Source organism: Terrapene carolina, unplaced genomic scaffold (genome assembly GCF_002925995.2).
Source record: "Terrapene carolina triunguis isolate 2854851 unplaced genomic scaffold, T_m_triunguis-2.0 Scaffold211, whole genome shotgun sequence".
Classification (NCBI taxonomy): Eukaryota; Metazoa; Chordata; order Testudines; family Emydidae; genus Terrapene; species Terrapene triunguis.
This window is the reverse complement of record NW_020664562.1, coordinates 3921946-3942951: the sequence shown is the minus strand read 5'-3', so window position 1 is coordinate 3942951 and position 21006 is coordinate 3921946. Positions and strand designations below refer to the sequence as shown.

The 21006-nt window shown below is 39.3% G+C and overlaps 1 protein-coding gene across 2 annotated transcripts in view; it reads left to right on the top strand.

Annotated features, from left to right (window-relative positions):
• LOC112103410 (nucleoprotein TPR) overlaps window positions 1-21006 on the top strand; it is a 70046-nt gene that overhangs the window by 28566 nt on the left and 20474 nt on the right. For both annotated transcript variants that reach the window (XM_024195140.2, XM_024195138.2), the window contains exons 20-37: window positions 524-664; window positions 836-1004; window positions 2828-2994; window positions 4423-4575; window positions 5254-5370; window positions 6935-7138; window positions 7252-7436; window positions 7927-8074; window positions 8880-9017; window positions 10225-10356; window positions 11731-11861; window positions 12259-12469; window positions 12867-13013; window positions 13290-13488; window positions 14152-14357; window positions 15182-15243; window positions 19953-20161; window positions 20457-20729. In XM_024195140.2, coding sequence (XP_024050908.2) covers window positions 524-664; window positions 836-1004; window positions 2828-2994; window positions 4423-4575; window positions 5254-5370; window positions 6935-7138; window positions 7252-7436; window positions 7927-8074; window positions 8880-9017; window positions 10225-10356; window positions 11731-11861; window positions 12259-12469; window positions 12867-13013; window positions 13290-13488; window positions 14152-14357; window positions 15182-15243; window positions 19953-20161; window positions 20457-20729 — 2992 coding nt within the window. The remainder of the gene's footprint in view (window positions 1-523; window positions 665-835; window positions 1005-2827; window positions 2995-4422; window positions 4576-5253; window positions 5371-6934; window positions 7139-7251; window positions 7437-7926; window positions 8075-8879; window positions 9018-10224; window positions 10357-11730; window positions 11862-12258; window positions 12470-12866; window positions 13014-13289; window positions 13489-14151; window positions 14358-15181; window positions 15244-19952; window positions 20162-20456; window positions 20730-21006) is intronic.

The following is a 21006-nucleotide window of genomic DNA, read 5'->3' as shown; positions in this document are numbered from 1 at the left end:
TCCATTGATTAATATTACCATTAAAATGCAAGTGACTATAAATTGTGGATCAGATCAAAAAAGTGATTACTTGTTTCATTAACTCTGACAAACTTGATTCTGGTCACTGCCTGACCTACTAATTTTGTTTTCCTGTTACGCTGTGATGTGTTTAATACTTCGTTCATAAATAATTGCTTAAGATAACATTCCTAACAAATTCATCATTAATGATGACTGAACGCTTCTTTAATGACACATCTTTTTTAAAATATATGCTGTTTGATTTGTGAAGTTACAAGAAATTTTACTAGAGAAAAATTTGGCAGGCAGTAAAAACTCATTTTTCATGGTGGTAACAAGTTCTGCTGTGTTAGTTATAACATCTTGATACTTGAGACAGCATACTGTGTGGTGAGTAATTTTTTGTGGGGGGTGACGTTAACGGGAATGGTATGGAGTTAACGCCTACTAAGTGATTAGGATTTATTTACTTGTCTGAATTGTTCCACATGGTAGCAATTGCATTTTGTGCCTTTATCAGGTGATATTGGAGAGGTCCGAGACAGAGACTAAACAAAGACTCAACAACCAGGTAGAGAAACTAGAGCGTGAGATATCTCAACTAAAGAAGAAACTAGAGAATGAGGTGGAACAAAGGCACGTGCTTACCAAAAACCAAGATGTGAGTACTTGTAAGCAATTTTTTCTAATTGATGTTTAAGAGAAAAATAAATGAAATTGCTTACCAGCTTACAAGATCTGCTTAACCATTATATTGTTGTCTTGTATTAATTATGTTGGATTTTTATGCAATGTGTCAGGTATTGCAGACTCAAGAACATTGCCTTTACAGGTTCATCTGTTGGATACTAAAAGACAACTTGAGACTGAAATGAACCGTCACCTTAACACAAAGGAACTGCTGAAGAATGCCCAAAAAGAGATTGCCACATTGAAACAGCAGCTGAATAATACTGAAGCTCAGTTAGCCTCCCAGACATCGCAGCAGGCTCCTGGGAAAGGTAAAGTGAAACGGTGACTTATTGAAACATTTACCAGTTTGAAAGCTGCCCGATGAAGGAGGAGACTAGAGTGATTTATGTCCAGTGTTGTGTGTAAATCTAGGAATACCGTCTCTGAAATCAGAAAACCGCATTCTGATTACTCCAGCATGTTCAGATACAGTTTGACCAATGTGAGATATAAAAGAATTCAGATGGACCAGACTTAAAAACAGGACAAATCAATAGGTCTCCTACGTAGACTTGAAAGCTTACCTTTATGTGAAATGCTATTTCTTAAATACATCTGATCTTCTAATTCCTCATCCTCACCATCCTAATTAATTGCTTAGGGTAATGGGTGGAAATTTCTGAACTTGCATTTTTTGTCATAATTGCAATGTAAGATTGTGGGTGAAATCCTGGTTCCGCAGAAGTTAATGGCAGAACTTCCATTGACTTCACTAGGGCCAGTGTTTTACCTTACATTTTTTAAAGCTGCAGATTTTGTGATGTATACTTTCAACAGATAGCAACTAACTTTTTTAAAAGTCCTGTTTTCATGAATGCTTTAGTTGTGTGTTTAAGATACAGGATTTTATGATGTTTTGGTTATGAATTTATTTTAATTTGTTCCACTGTGCAACATTTAGATCTACATATTCTTATTTTTAGCAATAGTTACAGATGAAAGGACTTAACTCATGAGCTATTACTTTTTATTTAGTGCTTAGGATTTTCTAAAAAAAAAATCCTTTTGGCTTGAAATTTCTCATGTTTGTTCTGATCCTTAAAGGAAAACTTCTAATCATTGGAAAATAATTTGAAGTTTGACTGTATTTTTAAGAAATTTATGAACCTTGAAACTTCTTACTTGTTAAAAAAAATACTTTTTTATTCCTATAATACTCCAAAAATTCTGCGTTTAAAAAATATTCAGATTTAATGTGTACATTCTCCTCCAAATATGAAAGGGCACTTTATCTTTTAAAAAGAAACGTTTACAGAGATAGTAAGATTATAAGTAGAGACCCATGACATTTGTTAAAACTTTTTATAGTTTTTCATTTAGTTTTGGGAAATTTTGTGTTACTTTGTTTTATCCATCCCAGCAGGAGTAGCAGAGGATCCTTCCATGGGGCGGTAGGAGGCTGAGAAGGTTCTCATGTCCCATGGGAGGTGGAAGCCCTTGTGGGGTTTCAGGGTGAGCCCACCCAACATTTGCTCTGCTGCAGCAGTAGTTCTTGCCCCATGAGACTGAGTCCAGCTTCCCGTTCCAGGCATTGTGACCTGGTGGACAGAGTTACAACACCACTCAAGTTTTACCTGGCCATCATGGCAGTAGGAGGGCAGTTGGGCCAAATTTGAGCAAATAGTACTGCAAATTTGGGTTGCAACACCATTCACTCAGATTTGGCCTGGAGACCCCATCACATCATGATAGAGAGATGGCTGGGCCAAGCCTGAGCAGCACTGCGATCCTATGCACCCCTGCAGAGTGAGGTATTGGGGCAGGAGGGCACAGTTGCTTTATTCTGTTTTATATATGTTTTTCATTTTATTTCCTTTGACTTCATATTTGCGAAAATCACAGGGCTCTAATTATAAGGCTAGTCTTACCAGACTACCCTCGTGTGTACTGTCTCATCTCACTTCTCCCTTGCAGCACTACAAAAATTAATATGTACCGCCAGGGTAATGTCTGATGAAATTAAGTTGCTTCCTGTGAAAATCACAAAGCAATGCCACTGCTTATCTTATCTTCAGAAGGTATAACTTGGACATAATTTACATCTTAAAGACTGAGTTCTAGTTTATGAAATTTATGCATTTTTATATCTTAGGACAGTCTAGTGCAAATGAGGATGTGGATGATCTTGTTAGTCGACTAAGACAAGCTGAGGAACAAGTTAATGACCTGAAGGAAAGACTGAAGACTACTACTAGTAATGTGGAACAGTACAGAGCTATGGTTCTTAGTCTAGAAGAATCCCTTAATAAAGAAAAACAGGTAAGTGTCAATATGTATTTAGCCATTAACATTACTTGCTAAATATAACAGTGTACATCTTGGTCATATTTTTCACTGTATTAGTACTCTTACTTATGAGGAGTTCTGCAGCCTGTGTTTCATGGGATGTCACAATCAGAAGCAAGTATTTTGCAGTGCATGTTAGAGTCTTGTGAAATTATACCATTTCTTTTCAGTACTTACTGTAAATAGACTTTCAAGCAAACTGCACATTCAGTCTTCCTGCATACTTTAATGCCCATATGTTAATACAAGGGTCGGCAACCTTTCAGAAGTGGTGTGCCGAGTCTTCATTTATTCACACTAATTTAAGGTTTTGCGTGCCAGTAATACGTTTTAACGTTTTTAGACGGTCCCTTTCTGTAAGTCTATAATATATAACTAAACTATTGTTGTATGTAAAGTAAATAAGGTTTTTTTAAATGTTTAAGAAGCTTCATTTAAAATTAAATTAAAATGCAGAGCTCCCCAGACCGGTGGCCAGGACCCAGGGAGTGTGAGTGCCACTGAAAATCAGCTCGCGTGCCGCCTTCGGCACGTGTGCCATAGGTTGCCTGCCCCTGTGTTAATATAACTGAACTGTAAATTTGAGGAAAGGCTGACTCCTTGCCTGACTGTCTCCAAGTTCAAGAAAGTGGCCTCAGCTCTCACAGGACCTTTGGAAATGTAGGCATTGCATATGAATCAGATCTAATTTCTGTCAGACATTCTATATAATCATTGTTTATCCTAACGGAGTAAACTTTTCAAATATGCGAAAGAATACTTTCTAGGCACACTTCAAGTGTGAAGGCAAATATCCACATCCTATTTGTAAAAAACATCACTGCCTAAACTGCAAATGCAGCCCAATGTTATAAATTGTCAGTATGTCTTTTAGATTCTTGATTTGTCAAAGTAGAGAATACCCAAATAGAACTTTGATCACTAGACAAAATGTATTGTTTTTACTAAAATTGTGGCATCCAACAGATCAAGTACATGTTGCTCTGGGTCCAGCATCCAGTCCTCTTCCCCTCCAATAGTTATTGCAAACATTTCATTGAGGCGTGAGTTTTATACATTTTACAAACTTTAATATGTAATAAGATATTTCAGCTGATACATATCCCAACCTAGTCATCTGAAACTGCTCTTCAAAAATGCCCCCAGTGGGATGTTGAAAATATCCCGAGTTATTCAAAAATACCATTACCTATACTTTCCAATGTCCCCATGACATTTGGCTAACTGAGATTGAGAATCCATTTTTTGGCTTAAAATGAGTATTGCATGAATGTGAAACATAAAATGTGAATCTTTATAAGGAAAGTATGGAACACAAGCAGATCTCATGTACTTTGTAGTGTGTGTGGATCTAAATTTTTACTGACGGCTTGACCTTTTGTCATTATTTTTTTTGTAAAGGTGACAGAGGAAGTTCGTGCAACTGTTGAAGCCCGTTTGAAGGATTCTTCTGAGTATCAAGCCCAGCTAGAAAAGAAGTTGATGGAGGCAGAGAAGGAAAAGCAAGAACTTCAGGATGAGAAACGTAAAGCTATAGAGAACATGGAGCAACAGGTATAGAGTGCTGAACGTTCACCTTCCTTGTGTCTACAAGAATATGTTTGCAGTTAGTCTTTAATTGTAGTTTTCATTTTAACTTCTATGCAGAAAAGGAAAGCAATGCAGTCTCCAATGCTAATTTATTGTACCTTTCACAAAAGGTTTTACAGGAGTGTAATTCAATTAGAAGGATGCTATATTAAAATATATGAATACATATATTAAACTCTTATCCACTCAGTCCTTCACTGTTTCTCTTATCTTATACTTTGATCAGTGCTTGAAGGAAATAGCGTTGGCACACTAGCAAAACCAAGCTGCAGTGTTTGTGTATGTATGCCAAAATTAGGGCATCCAGGCCCTTTAATTTTTCTGTTTTATATTTGGAAAATGGCTGATTTCCTTCCTCTTGGAGTTGAAATTAACAAGACTGCTGTGCAACCAGCATCACTGATGTGAACTCAGCTGGGAAAGCATAGTTAACTATCTCTGAAAAGGGAGCTCAGAAGACCTGAATTCGCACAAAAATGGCTCTATTACATTAATAAACCAAAATCTAAATCTCACCAAAAATTCCTCCTTCGGCTCTAAATTATTCATATCTTGTACCTCTTCGTGTTGCTTCTTTTAAACACTGTGTTATAGTACTTAATAAATTACATTGTCATGTTCAATTTTATTTCCTTCCTATAGCTATCTGAACTGAAGAAGAGTCTCTCTAATGTGCAATCTGAAGTCCAGGAAGCTCTTCAAAGAGCAAGCACAGCAATAAATAATGAACAGCAAGCCAGGCGTGACTGTCAGGAACAAGTAAGTTTTGGTTTTAGCTATAAATGGCCAGATGAAGATTGTTTGATAGTTTTGTCTCTGTCTGGAGCCAAGGACAAGTTTAACTTTCAGTGCAGTTGGTCAGAGAAATTAGTGGAAATAGAAGAGTATTACAGGAGCAGTTCGTCCATTCCTATGACATGATTGTTTCCTAGACTGTATTTCCTGGTGCTTTATTGCCTTGATGTAATCTAAATTTTAAATAACTAGAGTGTTAATTAAATAGACTTTGAATATAAAAATCCTGCACTTGTATAAGGCCACAGTGTGAACCTGCCGCGGCGGGGAGAGGTGCCCCTCCCTTGGCCTGGCCTAGCCCCGCTGGAGCTGCCGTGACCAGGAAGAGGTGCCTCTTCCCCAGCCCCGAACTTCTGCAGCACGAGAGGTCTGGGAGAGTCCTCTCTTCCCACCGCCGCCCTGGGGCAGCCTGTACCCCCAAACCCCTCATCCCCATCCCCACCCCAGAGCCCACACCCCAACCCTTTGCCCCAGCCCTGAGCCCCCCTAACCCCTCATATCCAGCCCCATCCCAGAGCCCGCACCCCCAGCCAGAGCCCTCATCCCCCCCAACATCCTAACCCTCTGCCCCAGCCCTTTGCCCCCCTCTCACACTCCAAACCCCTCAGCCCCACCCCCACCACATGAATTTTGTTATGTGCACCAATATGAACGTGATATGTCAAACATCACCTCCATATTGGTGCACATAACAAAATTCATTCCACACATGGACGTAAAAAATTAGAGGGAACACTGATTGTGGGATGTACTTAACTGATCTTAATGGATTCTTACTTAACTCTCCAAAAGAAGGTGAAAACTAAAGTTCTCACCAGTATATACTAGGGGAAAATTTATTTCCAAACCCAATTTTGACAATTACTTAGAGTGCATGCTAGCAACAATAACTGCAGCAAAACATTTTTGCCAGTACTCTGAGAAGATAAGTTTGGTGTCAAGTAACTGCTGGTTTTTACAGTGAAACCTAGTCATGCTTATTTTTCTGCATCTGAGAATTCCAATAACTCTTTCAGAAAACTCCATTGTGTAGCTTATGTAGACTGAGTGTTTAATTGCCAGGGATTTTCATGTGTCAGATAATAAGATTGAATCAATCTTTTGCTGGTCCTTCCCCCCCCCCTTTTTGTATTTATCTCTCTCCATAGTTGCAATCAGCAGAAGTACTTGAACAAGCTCCTATCCCTCTCAATGCAGAATTTAAAGGGAGAGGGTTGGTGATAGGGCATATAAAAAGTGGATTTCATCCAGCTGGCTGCCAGAGCGTTAATATTTAGGGATATAGTCAAATCTGCATATCTGTTTTCTCAGGCTTTTGAGAATCACATGGGTTAAGGGATAGGGACACTTTGAGGAGGTGGCTTAGATTTTATTATTGGTGGCTTATTTTGTTTATCAGGATTGATGTACAAGAGAAGACAAGTCTAATATTGGGAAATTTCCCTTTTTGTATTTATGTAACTTTTGAACGAGCTATGGAGGGTATGTGATATACTTGAAAAATAACAAAGTACACTGTTTCTCACAGGCAAAGATAGCTTCAGAAGCTCAAAATAAGTATGAACGGGAATTGATGCTTCATGCAGCTGATGTTGAGGCCTTGCAGGCTGCTAAAAGTCAAGTTGCTAAGAATTCAGCAATAAGGCAGCAGTTAGAAGAAGCTACTCAGAAAGCTGAATCTGCACTTCTGGAGTGCAAAGCCTCATGGGAGGAACGGGAGAGAATGTTAAAGGTAAGATTTTTCTGGCTTCAGTGACTTTTCTGAAGTGTATAGATATCTGTAGTGTTCAGACCCATGCAAATTAAAATTCATCATGACCAAACAGAAAAATATTTCTGTCGTAGGATGAAGCTTCAAAGCTTGGGTCTCGCTGTGACGACTTAGAAAAACAAAACCGATTATTACATGAGCAACTGGAAAATCTAAGTGACAAGATGGTGACCTCTGTGAAGGAATCCATGCCAAGTGCATTGAATGTTTCTCTCAATGAAGAAGGCAAATCACAAGAACAAATCTTAGAAATTCTCAGGTAAATTTAATCCTAAACTATTTTCCTTAGTCATTGTGAGTAATTTCAGTTGCTGAACTGGTTAGTTCACCTTCATTTTCTTTTTTGGAAAACACAGAAAATTTCAAAATTAAAGTGGATTAATTTTTAACTGATATTAGCTATGGTGACAGCCTTTTGCCCTGCTTCAGTACTAGCTGAGATAGGTGGAATTGCAACTGCTGAATGGTCCCAAGTATCATATGGAAAAGATGTAATGCAAAGACTTGTCTGGAGGGCCTGGTACCTCCTGGTAAATGTTGGTGGCAAGAACATTCCACAAAGTGACACCTTCCCAGAGTAGGATCAAGTGTTCTTGTTTCCTTTATTTATTGGTAGATATTAGGATTTGCTTTTGGGTCTCTTCAGCCAACTGCCATTTTTATTTTCTTTTAACAGCAGGCGTCATTCTTACGTGGGTGTCTAGATTTAACTTTTTACTCTTGAGTTCAAATGACCCCCTTTCTTATAGATTTATACGCCGAGAGAAGGAGATTGCGGAAACAAGGTTTGAGGTGGCCCAGGTGGAGAGCTTGCGTTATCGTCAAAGGGTGGATCACCTGGAAAGGGAGCTCCAGGAGTTGCACGATAGTCTGAACGCAGAGAGAGAAAAGGTGCAGGTGTGTACATGAACTGTTGGTTACACTTTCAACAACTGGCTGAAATGTCTTCCTCCTTATTCAAGTCTTTTCCTACTTCAACTGCGTACGTCTATGCTGCAGCTGGGAGTGTATTTCTGAGCTTGGATAGACAGAAGTACTAGCTTAGCTCAAGCTAGCTTGCTAAAAATAGCAGTGTAGCTGGTGATAGCACAGGCAGCGGCTCAAGCTACCAGTCAGAGTCTGAAGCCAGCCAGACCCCCTGAGTATGTACTTAGGCAGCTATCCTGAGCCACTCATCTGTGCTATCCTCAGCTATGCTGCTATTTATAGCAGTATTTTTAGAGCTCTATTTGAGCTAGCATGTGTCTGTCTACCTGAGTTGGGAAGCATGCCTCTCATCTGCGGTGCAAACATAAGCTAAAAGCTAAGAATTGTGCAAGAGTCCATTGTATTTGGATTGGGATTGATATTTGTCCAGTTGCACTAACTTTGCTCCTAGCCCGATGAACTTGCTCTCAAAAGCAGGATAGCAATTATGTTTCGAGAACTTGTTTTAACATGTATAGTTGTGCAGAATAGATATTTAGGAAGCATTCAAAAGAAATGTTTGGAGAAATGGTACAGAGAATCAAATGGGGAAGCCTGCTATTTTCAGGGTTTTTAAACAATATATTAATTTCTTCATCTAACTCTTTTAAAAGTGTTTACATGAGTTTATGTACACAGTGATAGTTTTCTAAAATGGAATGCCAGTGAATGTTGTTTGAATGTTTATGTCCAAAGAAAGCTAAACCAGTTTGGATGATTTTCTTTGACCTAACAGATAACAGCAAAAACAATTGCTCAGCATGAAGAACTAATGAAAAAGACGGAAACCATGAATGTGTTGATAGAAACCAACAAGATGCTTAGAGAAGAGAAAGAGAGGCTAGAACAAGAACTACAACAAATGCAGGCAAAGGTTAGTGATAAGACTTATGCACAGAGTTCTCAGACACTCGGTATTTGAAGGAGAACTTGAATGAATCAACATCTGGGTTTGTTAGACATATAACATATCACTAATTGCAGTAACTGTTTGCTTAAAATTTGTTTATAAAGTGGGGGACAATCACTTCAGACACAACTGAGAGGATTTTCAATATAATTAAGATGTCAGAGGACAAGGCCCTGTTTACTATGCAAAAAGTTTCTGGCAGCTTTAAATAAAATAGAAAAATCAGTAGATACTCTTGTTTCAGAGTAGCAGCCGTGTTAGTCTGTATCCGCAAAAAGAACAGGAGTACTTGTGGCACCTTAGAGACTAACAAATTTATTTGAGAATGGAACATATAGTAAGGAGATATATACAACTCCCACCTTTTCATGTTCTCTGTATGTGTGTATATATCTCCTTACTATATGTTCCATTCTCAAATAAATTTGTTAGTCTCTAAGGTGCCACAAGTACTCCTGTTCTTTTTGTAGATACTCTTGGTTAACAATACGCTTTGATCAGGACTCTCTTTTTAAAATAAAAGAAAAAGGGATGGACTGAAGTGGTGGGCCGCAATTTTATTAATTTAAGCCACATATAACACTGGGCAGGAGTGCTATCTCACAGACCAGGAATTTAATGGTGTCCAGTGTGATTTACAGGGCTCCCACTCCCATCATATAACCAGTAACTCAGGGTTGACCCTCCTCAGTCTACCCCTAGAACTCAGCTCACTTCTGAATCTTCTCCTCCTCTTCCCCACCCCCTTCCCCCCATACACACACAAGACGAGTAGAGGATATTAAGGGGGACCTCAACTTGTGAAGGCTTCGGGCCTCCTCTTTTACAAGCACAAGGTCCACCAGTGAAATCTTAAGTGTCATTTACTTCTGGGAGTGCTGCACCTTTTAGCCTTTATCTGCGCTAGCCAGTGGAGACACCCCTGAAAGCATGGAAAGGGGTTTAAATTGACCTTTGTGCTCCACCATCAATCAGCTTTCCCACTTCTCCCCTGACTGGCCAGTGGGAGGTGAAGAACCCGAGGAGGAGGAGGGACCTAGCCATGGCCTTCTCAGGCATGCGCTCTCCCATCTCTCTTTCTGGGCTGTACATCACTCTGGCAGTCTGCCCAACATCCCCGCTGCTCCCCCAGTGAGATGGGGGTATATTTTAATACCTGATGATTTCCCAGGTGCGTAAGCTAGAGGCAGACATCCTACCTTTACAAGAGTCTAATGCTGAGCTAAGTGAAAAAAGTGGAATGCTTCAGGCAGAAAAGAAGCTGTTGGAAGAGGATGTCAAACGTTGGAAAGCCCGGACCCAGGTGAGTGCGTCTTTTCACAGAGGAAATCCAAATGAAAGAACTCAAATGTTGGTAGATCAACCCCATTTCCTGAAAAAGTGGTGGAAGACTGAAATGAATTTGATTTGTGAAACATCACCAATGAATATGTATTTATAAATCTTGAATTTGTTAGGATACCATGAGTTTGCCTTGGCACTCTGCCTGGTATGGGACACAGCTAAGAGCACCAATCTCAGGTCAGATTGCCAGAATACAGGGCATATACCCCAGGCTGGTGGTGTAGTCTATCCTAAGTCTTCACCAAACCGGTAAAAATGTGTGCTTCCAAATAACCATACGAGTTATTATGGAGCCACAGACAGTCCCCCTCAGGCCCTCATGCATTGCCCAGACAAACCATTTATCTGTGATAAAGGATTATTAAAACCAGAAATAACATATATTAGATTTTTCCTGTTCCAAAGAACCGGCCACTTACCCACAGATCAAAATATACTTCATGATTTCACCCAAAAAACATGCTTCAGCCAATCTTTAGTAACTAAAGATTTATTAATAAAGAAAAGAAGAGTGATTAAAAGGTTAAAATGAATCATATACATTACAGTTGATTTCAGAGTTTGTAGATCAGGATAATAGCAGTGATGTTAAATCAGCCAGTTTGTAATAAGTCTCTTTGGGTCATCCAAATGATTGGGGATCCTCAGTCCATTGTTTAAAGCTTCCCTTTGTTATAGAAATCATAGTCCAGAGATGAGGAGCAAGAAAGAGGCAAAAGGATAATGTCACAGTCTCTATTTATATTCTCAGTCCATGTGCATGGAAAGTTAGTCTCAAACATGGAGTCATGAATCACATGTTCTACGTGCCCTTGCCGATTCATGAGGCATCAATTGTCTACATGCTCTCTGAGGCATAGTTGGAAGGGGCCCACTGGAAGAGTTGATTCTCCTTAATGGTCCATCAACCATAGCTGACTGGTCTTGATTTAAATCTGTCTTGTGTGTGTTACCCAGGAACACAACATGTTTGAGATACAAACACATAGCAAAGATTCATAACTTCGTATGCAATGATACTACACTCATATAAACAGGATAACATTGTTCAACAGCTTACAACTTTTCCAATGATAACTTACAAGGTATGCTTTGTTTGAGATTTATCACAATTGTGCAACAGTGGTGATACATTAGTGGTGATACCTTAGTGTAAACATGGTCATCCTTTTTTTTTTTATACAATATTACATGCCTAACTTAGAATGCAGTTCTAAACCATCATTGACAGAGCACAAAAGCAACAATCACCAACATGTACAGATTCTGTAGAATTCTAATATGTTTTCTTTTTGCAAGAATCAAGACTATTCAGATTACAAATATCTTTCAGCATTTACTGAGCCAACAGAAAGACACTGATCTTGAAGAATATCGGAAACTCCTTTCAGAGAAGGAGGCAAATACCAAACGCATACAACAGATGAGTGAAGAAACAGGCAGGCTTAAAGCAGAAATAGCAAGGTACGGTATAAGGAAACTTGTGGAAAGTTCTGCATACTAAAAGTCTGTTTTACTATGTAATATTTAAAATAAGACAACATCAGGAAATGAAACTACTAAATGTCCCGATATAAGTGTTAAGCCTTTGGTGTTTGTTCAGCAATTTAACTCCTTTTTATACTCCTAGTTATAAAAAGTGAAGTGTTAATTTGTTTGGAAACAGGACATTTAAAATAAGTAGCCAAATGACTCCAAATTTAACTTTTATAATTTGATTCAATATGGGTACTTTACTTTGAATATATATTCACTCATGATGACTATGACAGTACAAAAATATAGCAATATCAAAATGTATTGACTTTGTTTATCTCTTGGCAAGATCTCATGCATCTCTTCATCCAATTTTGGTGTTTAGATCTAATGCATCTCTGACTACAAGCCAGAATCTGGTCCAGACCCTCAGAGATGAGCTAACTAAAATAAGAACTGAAAAGGACACTCTTCAGAAGGAGCTAGAGAATAAAGTGGCTGACATACAAGAAAAAGTCAAAACTATAACACAGGTCAAGAAAATTGGACGACGATACAAGACTCAGTATGAAGAGCTGAAAGCGCAATATGACAAGGTAGATGTAAATTCTGATTATTTAAGAAATTGAACAGTACATTTTCAGCAGAGTCTTCATATGTATTACTGTTTATAATATCTGAATTAGTTTTAAAAACTAAAAACGTGCCTAACATTACTTCTGATACAGAAACTTGCCTATGAAATTCTGGCTTTAACTTTGAAATGTCCAAAGAATAATATGCTGTATGTTGTTTGAATGTGTGATGTATGAAACAGCCCTTAAGAGAGCATCATAATTCCTTTCTGTATCCTGCTTAGACCATTTCTGATGATCAGTGCCCATCTGGTAGTGTTGTGTATAAAAGTGATAGCTTTCTACATCTGATGGCTCCTTTTTAAAAAACAAAACAAAAAACCCACAACCCGGACCTGACCAATTTGCAATGTTTCAGGTGGTTGCTGAGACATCAACTCAGTCTTATGCAGAAGAACAAGAACAGCAAGCTTCTGTCCAGGAAATACAAGAACTGAAAGAGTCTCTCAGCCAGGCTGAGGTAAAGACAAAAGCCCTGGAGAATCAGATTGAAAATTTACAGAAGGTAAGAAGAGAGCAATATTTTTAGTTTCTACATATGTTTTAAAAGCACTTTACAAACAAATCTTCACTGTACCCTGTGAAGTATGTGTGTTCTCTCTCTATCTGTGTTGGAGGAGCTGGAATATTATACCACTGAGAACTTTTACTACCTTAACTAAAGTGATTAGTTAGTACCTCAGCTCATTGGCTGTGTTTTGTGTCTGACGCACTCACCACCTAGTTTTAAGGTAGCTTATTATAGCTGGTAGCTAAATTATCTTTTTTTTTTTTCCTGCAGACTATAGCAGAGAAAGAAAGTGAAGCCAGAAGTCTTCAGGAACAGATATCTCAGCTACAGTCAGAACTTTCTCGTCTTCATCAAGATTTGCAAGAGAGAACAACACAGGAAGAACAGCTCAGGCAACAGATAACTGAGAAGGAGGAGAAGACTAGGAAGACCCTGCTGGCTGCCAAGCAGAAAATTGCACAGTTAGCTGGTAAGTTACCCTACTCTGCCTTAAGGGTTTTCCATTTTTTTCATTGGTTTTATGGAGAAATTTTCTGGGCTGAAACCCTGGAGAAAACTCTGGTCTTCTTGGGTAAACTTCAGCCAGAAATTAACTATGATGTAAACTGTAAGTTTCTAAAATTAAACTTTGAATGTAGCTGTTCATTGGGCAGGTTTTTCAGCTATATACAGTTAGTTATTCAATGTTGGAATCTGTAAAAATGTTTGACTTGGTATCAGTTAAGAGGCCAATAACTAATCTGAGAGTTATTTTAGATGAGTCAGAGGATATTGTCCTTGCTTATCACCCAGGTATTTATCCCACATAACTTAACCGGACAAAGGACATTCCTTTCTTTCCGCAAGTTCAGTGTTAATCAGGAAGGAATGAAATTACTAGTGCCTGCTTTCTGCAGGTTGGAGAAAACATACAGTCCCTCGATATTTCAAATTTACAATTGCTAACCATATTTTCAAAAAAATCACACAAGCTATCACTAAGAAATAGTTTTATCACTTACAGTGTGTTAGTACACCTAGGTCTCTGCTTAAAGAACTTCATTAACTTATAAAAGCAAACAGACTTTCAGTGCACAAAGATTTGGTAGGCAGTTTTACAGTGAAAAAATGGAATGCTTTGTTACTTGATTAGGTACGAAAGAACAGCTGACAAAAGAAAATGACGAGTGGAAACAAAAGAGTAGTGCATTAGAAGAGCAAAAGACTGAGTTAGAGGTGCGGATGAGTGCACTCAAATCACAGTATGAAGGTCGCATTTGCCGCCTGGAGAGAGAGCTAAGAGAGCAACAAGAGAGGCACCATGAACAGCGAGATGAGCCTCCAGAGTCTACTAATAAGGTAAGGTACAAGATATGTGAAGATTTTGTTAGCTGTATTAGCATATGTAGTGAAACAGAAAGGTTTGTGTCTAACAATGTGTGGGCTTTGAGTTCACAGTAACGGAGCAGTTGTGAATTGGAAGAGTTCCTGTGTGGTGCCCCTTCCCTAATACCATATCTCTGATAGCAGGTGGAAATTCAACAGACACAACCTCTTCCAGTCTTTTTAATACCCAGAATAATGTGGCTGGAAACCCAAAACAGTACATACCACCTCCAGTGTGCCAAAGCCAGTTGGTCTTGGAAGGAAGGGAAACAGCTCTTCGGCGCATTAGAAGTTAATAACAAAAAATTCGTTCTGGTGGGATTCAAACTTTCCATTGCTAACAAAAGCATATAATTGTTTTACTGACTAGGTTTCACCAGAGGAGCGTTCAAACAGTGCTCCTCTCATTGATTCTGTCTGCAGTCTTATATGCACATACAATATCACAGGACTATGGTGCTAACACTTTGAGCTTGCATCCTGGTCCAACAGTAAATATGATTCTTTCCAATAGAACAGAATTAATCAGTACTCTTTTTGGCTGACTGAAAAAACTGCATTATCATGGGTATCCCAGAAAATACTTGACTTGCTTGAGCAAGCTCAGAATATTTGAGAGTAAGCATGGAACTTCACCTGGTATTCTGCCAAATCCGTAGTTGAAACGATTGTAATTAAGGAGATCTGTCTACTGAAGCAGTAATCAAAATTGCATTTTTGGATTATTTTATAGAGCCTGCTGGCTTAATATTTGGCAATGGAATCATATAATGTACAGAAACACTTATGTCTAATAGGTTCCGGAACAGCAGAGGCAGATTACACTCAAATCTACTCCAGCTTCAGGTGAAAGAGGAATGTAAGTTGTAGGTTCTTTTTTGTCCAGTTGCTATGTCTATATTTTTTGTTTTGAACTGTAGGAATGAATTAAAATGAATTAAAGGCTTTTGCATTTAAGAATTTTTGAACAGTTTTTGGAAGTTACTGACTGCTTAATGCTAATACTGAGCTATGGACTAACTGAACTGTCTGCCTCCTGAGGCAAATCTAACCAGTTAAGTCATTTACTGCTAAACTGTCACATTTAGGTACACTGTGAACTTGAAATCTAGTCCATTTGAAAAATTATAAGCCGTTTCAGATACTACACCAGGCTGTGAAGATGTATAATCTTTATGGCTTTATAATCTTACATTTCTGTTCTTGGAACAGTTTTGACCCCAGGTGTTCTTGTAACAATGATACACATCTTTGATTTTTAAAATCCTGGTATCTCTTTAAAATGAAGTTCTGATCTTGAGAAGTGACTGTAAAAATCACTCGCATCATTCTTATTCAGCAGATATTCTCCCTCTGTATTAAGCCATATCAGTTGACTTCAGTGACAATTATAAGGCTGTGTCTACACTGCCACTTTCAGCGCTAAAACTTTAGTTGTTCAGGGATGTGAAAAAACACACCCCTGAGCGACAAAAGTTTTAGTGCTGAAAAGCGCCAGTATAGACAGCACTTTATCGCCTGGAGCCATGCAGATTTCTAGTTAATCACATCTATCAAGGCTATGGGGTTGTGCACCGGGCATAATTTGCCCTGCAGAATCTTTTCTAGTGGAGATATGCAAGAATGATAATTATGAACAAAACTTTGAAGGTAGCTGTTGATTATGGAATCATAAGTATGTAGTGCTGGAAAGGACCCCGAGAGGTCGTTAAGTCCAGCCCCCTGCACTAAGGCAGGACCAGGTAAACCTAGACCATTCCTGACAGGTGTTTGTCCAACCTGATTTTGAAAACATCCAGTGATGGGGATTTACAACTTCACTTGGTAACCTCTTCTTAATTTAACTACCCTTGTACTTTTTCCTAATATCTAACCTAAATCTCCCTTTCTGCAGATTAAGCCATTATATCTTGTCTCACCTTCAGTGGACATGGAAAACTAATCACCATCCTCTTTATAACAGCCGTTAACGTATTTGAAGACTGTTTATCATGCCCTTTCCCCCGGTTGTCTTTTCTCTAGACTTAAACCTACCCAGTTTTTTTAAACCTTTCCTCATAGGTCAGAATTTCTAAACATTTTATCCTAGGCTAGGACTATAACAGCGTTTAAAGGAGAACTGGATAAATCCATGGTGGTTAAGTCCATGAATGGCTATTAGCCAGGATGGGTAAGGAATGGTGTCCCTAGCCTCTATTTGTCAGAGGATGGAGATGGATGGCAGGAGAGAGATCACTTGATCATTGCCTGTTGGTCCACTCCCTCTGGGGCACCTGGCATTGGCCACTGTCGGTAGACAGGATACTGGGCTAGATGGACCTTTGGTCTGACCCGGTACGGCTGTTCTTATGTTCTTATCATTATTGTTAGAACATAAGAACGGCCATACTGGCTCAGACCAAAGGTCCATCTAGCCCAGTAACCTGTCTTCCAACAGTGGCCAATGCCAGGTGCCCCAGAGGGAATGAACAGAACAGGCAATCATCAAGTGATCCATCCCCTGTTACCTATTCCCAGCTTCTGGCAAACAGAGGCTTGAGACACCATTCCTGCCCATCCTGGCTAATAGCCATTGATGGACTTATTGTCAATGAACTTATCTAGTTCTTTTTTGAACCCTGTTATAGTCTTGGCCTTCACAACATCCTCTGGCAAAGAGTTCCACAGGTTGACTGTGTGTTGTGTGAAGGAATACTTCCTTTTGTTCAAATACTTCCTGCTGCCTATTAATTTCATTCGGTGACCCCTAGCTCTTGTGTTATGAGAGGGAGTAAATAACACTTCCTTATTTACTTTCTCCACACCAGTCATGATTTTATAGACCTCTGTCATATCCCCCCTTATTCAGACTTTTCAGCTTGGAAAAGAGATGACTCTTATTAATCTCTCCTCATATGGAAGCTGTTCCATGCCCCTAATCATTTTGTTGCCCTTTTCTGAACCTTTTCCAATTCCAATATATCTTTTTTGAGATGGGGTGACCACATCTGCATGCAGTATTCAAGATGTGGGCATACCATGGATTTATATAGAGGCAATATGATATTTTGTCATCTTATCTATCCCTTTCTTAATTATTGCCAACATTCTCTTAGCTTTTTTGACTGCTGCTACATGTTGAGTGGATGTTTTCAGAGAACTATCCACAATGATGCCAAGATCTATCTCTCTCTCTCGAGTGGTAACAGCTAATTTAGACCCCATGATTTTATATGTATAGTTGGGATTATGTTTTCCAATGTGCATTACTTTGCATTTATCAACATTGAATTTCATCTGCCATTTTGTTACCCCATCACCCAGTTGTTGCTCTCCTCTGGTCTCTTCAATTATAAACATCTTTTCTAAAGTGTGGCACCCAGAACTGGACATTACTCTATCTCAGGCCTAACCAATGCCGAGTAGAGTGGGACAATTACTTACCATGTCTTACATACGGCACTCCTGTTAATACACCCCAGAATGATATAAGCCTTTTTTGCAACTGCAGCCATTGTTGATTTTCAATCTGTGATCCACTATAATTCCCAGATACTTTTCAGCAGAACTACCACTTAGCTAGTTATTTCCCATTTTGTGTTCGTTATTTGATTTTTTTTCCTTCCTGAGTGTGGTACTTTGCACTTGTCTTTATTGAATTTCATCTTGATTTCAGTCCAATTCTCTAATTTTTCAAGGTTGGTTTTGAATTCTAATCCTTCTAATATTCTATCCTTCTAATATTGAATAGTACCAGACTCAGGCCTGCAGGACCCCTAAAGATATGCCTTCCCAGCTTGAGTATAGTCTTTCAACCAGTTATGCTCTCACCCTAAAGCAATTTCATATAGACTACATTTCCTGAGTTTGCTTATGAGACTGTTGTGGTAACAGTGTCAAAAGCCTTATTAAAATCAAGACACATCACATCTGCTGGTTCCCCCGATTCACTAGGCCAGTTAGGGTGACCAGACATTGAGCAGTTTGTCCCATGTGTATGGTCGGGACGCCATTTCTCCTGATATTTTGTTACGGGCGCGGCGGCCCTTTTTTTTTTTTTTCGGTTGCTTAGGCGGCGGTAACAGGCAGGGGGAGTGACTTTTCAATTGTTACACTCACCCAGCACGTCCGGGTCTTTGGCGGCACTCCGGCGGCGGGTACTTCTTTCTTCGGTGGCAAGATTTATTACCCGCCACCAAAATGCCGCCAAGGACCGTCAGCGACTGAAGGACCCGCCGCTGGAGTGCCGCCGAAGACCCGGACGTGCTGAGTGAGTGTAACAATTGAAAAGGCACTCCCCCTGTGGCGGTCCCGATATTTTGGAGTTATCATCTGGTCACCCTAAGGCCAGTAATCCTGTGAAAGAGGGAAATTAGGTTGGTTTGGCATGATTTGTTCTTGACAGATTCATGCTGTCTGTCCTTTATAACCCTCTTATCCCCTAAGTGCTTACAAATTATTTAATAATTTGTCCCAGTATCTTTCCAGGTACTGAAGTTAGGCTGTCTGGTCTATAATTCCCTGCATCCTCTTTGTTCCCTTTTTTTAAAGATAAGTACTCTCCTTGCCTTTCTCCAGTCCTTTGGGACCTCACCCATCCTCCTTGAGTTCTCAGATAATAATTGCTAACAATTCCAAGATGGCTTCAGCTAGTTCCTTAAGTACCCTAGGATGTATTTCTTTTGGCCCTGTTGAATTTAATACATCTAACTTATACAAATATTCTTTAACCCGATCTTTCCCTATTTTGACTTGCTCTCTTCCCTTCTTGTTGATAATATTAATTGTATTAAGTATCTGGTTACTACTCTTCTTTTTTAGTGAAGACTGAAGCAGAATAGACATTAAAAACCTTAGCCTTCCAAATGTCATCTCTTACTTGGTCTCCTTCCCCACTAAGTAGAAGCCTACACTTTCGTCTTTCTCTTGCTGTAAATGTCTTTGAAGAGCTGCCTCTTATTACCTTTTATGTCCCTTATTAGCTGTAACTTGTTTTGTGCTTTAACTTTTCAGAATTTGTTCGTACTTGCTTGTGCTATTCTTTTGTACTCCTGAGCAATTTGTCCATGTTTTCACTTTTTGTAGGATTCCTTTTTGATTTTTCATGTCATAAAAGAGCTCCTAATGGAGACACATTGGCGTCTTACTATTCTTCCTATCTTCCTTTGCATCAGGATAGTTTGCCATTCTGCCTTTAATGTTGTGACCTCTAGAAGTTGCCAACTCTCCTGTATCCCTTAGATTTTCTTCCCATGGGACCCTGCCTTCCAGTTCTCTGTATTTGTCAGTCGTCTTTTTGAAGTCCACAGTTCTTATTCTGCTGCTCTCACTCCTTCCTTTCCATAGAATCATGAAATCTATCATTTCATGATCACTTTCACCCATGTGGGCATCCCACCAAGTCTCTGTGATGCCAATTAAATAATAATTTAGCTTAGATACTAGTACTATGCCATGATTTGTTTTAAATGTTGTTGTGAAACTTTTTTAAATCAACATTTGATATTTTGTTAGAAAACTGAATTTGATACACTTGTAAGTCTGACCCTGACTTTGTTAGCACAAATAAAACCAGTGTCCTATTTCCAGTGCTAGCACTTCAGATCCACCAACAGCAAACATTAAGCCAACGCCTGTTGTGTCAACTCCAAGTAAAGTGACTGCTACTGCCATACCCGGGAGTAAATCTACTCCAAGAGCAAGTATCCGTCCAATGGTTACTCCTGCTACAGTTACAAATCCAACCACTACTCCAACAGCCACAGTTATGCCTACAACACAGGTGGAAACCCAAGAAGGTAAGTGTTCTAAATAAAGGGCAACTATCTAAATTAAAATAACCTTAAAGGGGCTCCTTTACCTTGAAATCTAGTCAATTTCAGAGCTAAATATAACTTCTGGTATTCTACCTGACCTTGAATCCCCTTGCTAATTTTTTTGTGCTTTTACAGTTTTTATACCTTTAAATCAGTTAACAGGCTATACATGAGAAACATTAAATCTCACTATCCACTGCTTTCTCAAGTGAAAAGTAATGTGAACTGTACTAGATAATTATAAGCCAATTAAAATGTGCTACCATTTGCTTTCCAGCTATGCAGTCAGAAGGACCAGTAGAGCATGTTCCGGTCTTTGGAAGCACAAGTGGATCTGTACGCTCCACCAGTCCTAATGTCCAGACATCTCTCTCTCAACCCATCTTAACTGTTCAGCAACAGACTCAAGCTACAGCTTTTGTGCAGCCCACTCAGCAAAGTCATCCTCAGATTGAGCCAGCAACTCAAGAGCCACCCCCCACCATTGTAGAGGTCGTACAGAGCTCACAGATAGAAAGGCCCTCCACTTCCACAGCAGTGTTTGGTACAGGTTGGTTTAATTCTCTAAATAAATATACAGGGCCTAATCTCATGGTGTGCCCAAACCACTACAGATCCTCATTGAATCAGGCCGTAATGCATATAATAGCAGCTGATGGCTTCGTGCTCAAATTGTGGGGTAGGCTTTCAAAAAGACTGAGGTCTGGCCTACCTTCTTGCACCTGCCAAAGTGTTACCTTTTAAAAAATGTGACCTAGCACACTTCTAAAAGGTATCCTAGCTGAAACAAGAAGTGAATGTTCACATGTCTGTTCAAACTAGTGCTG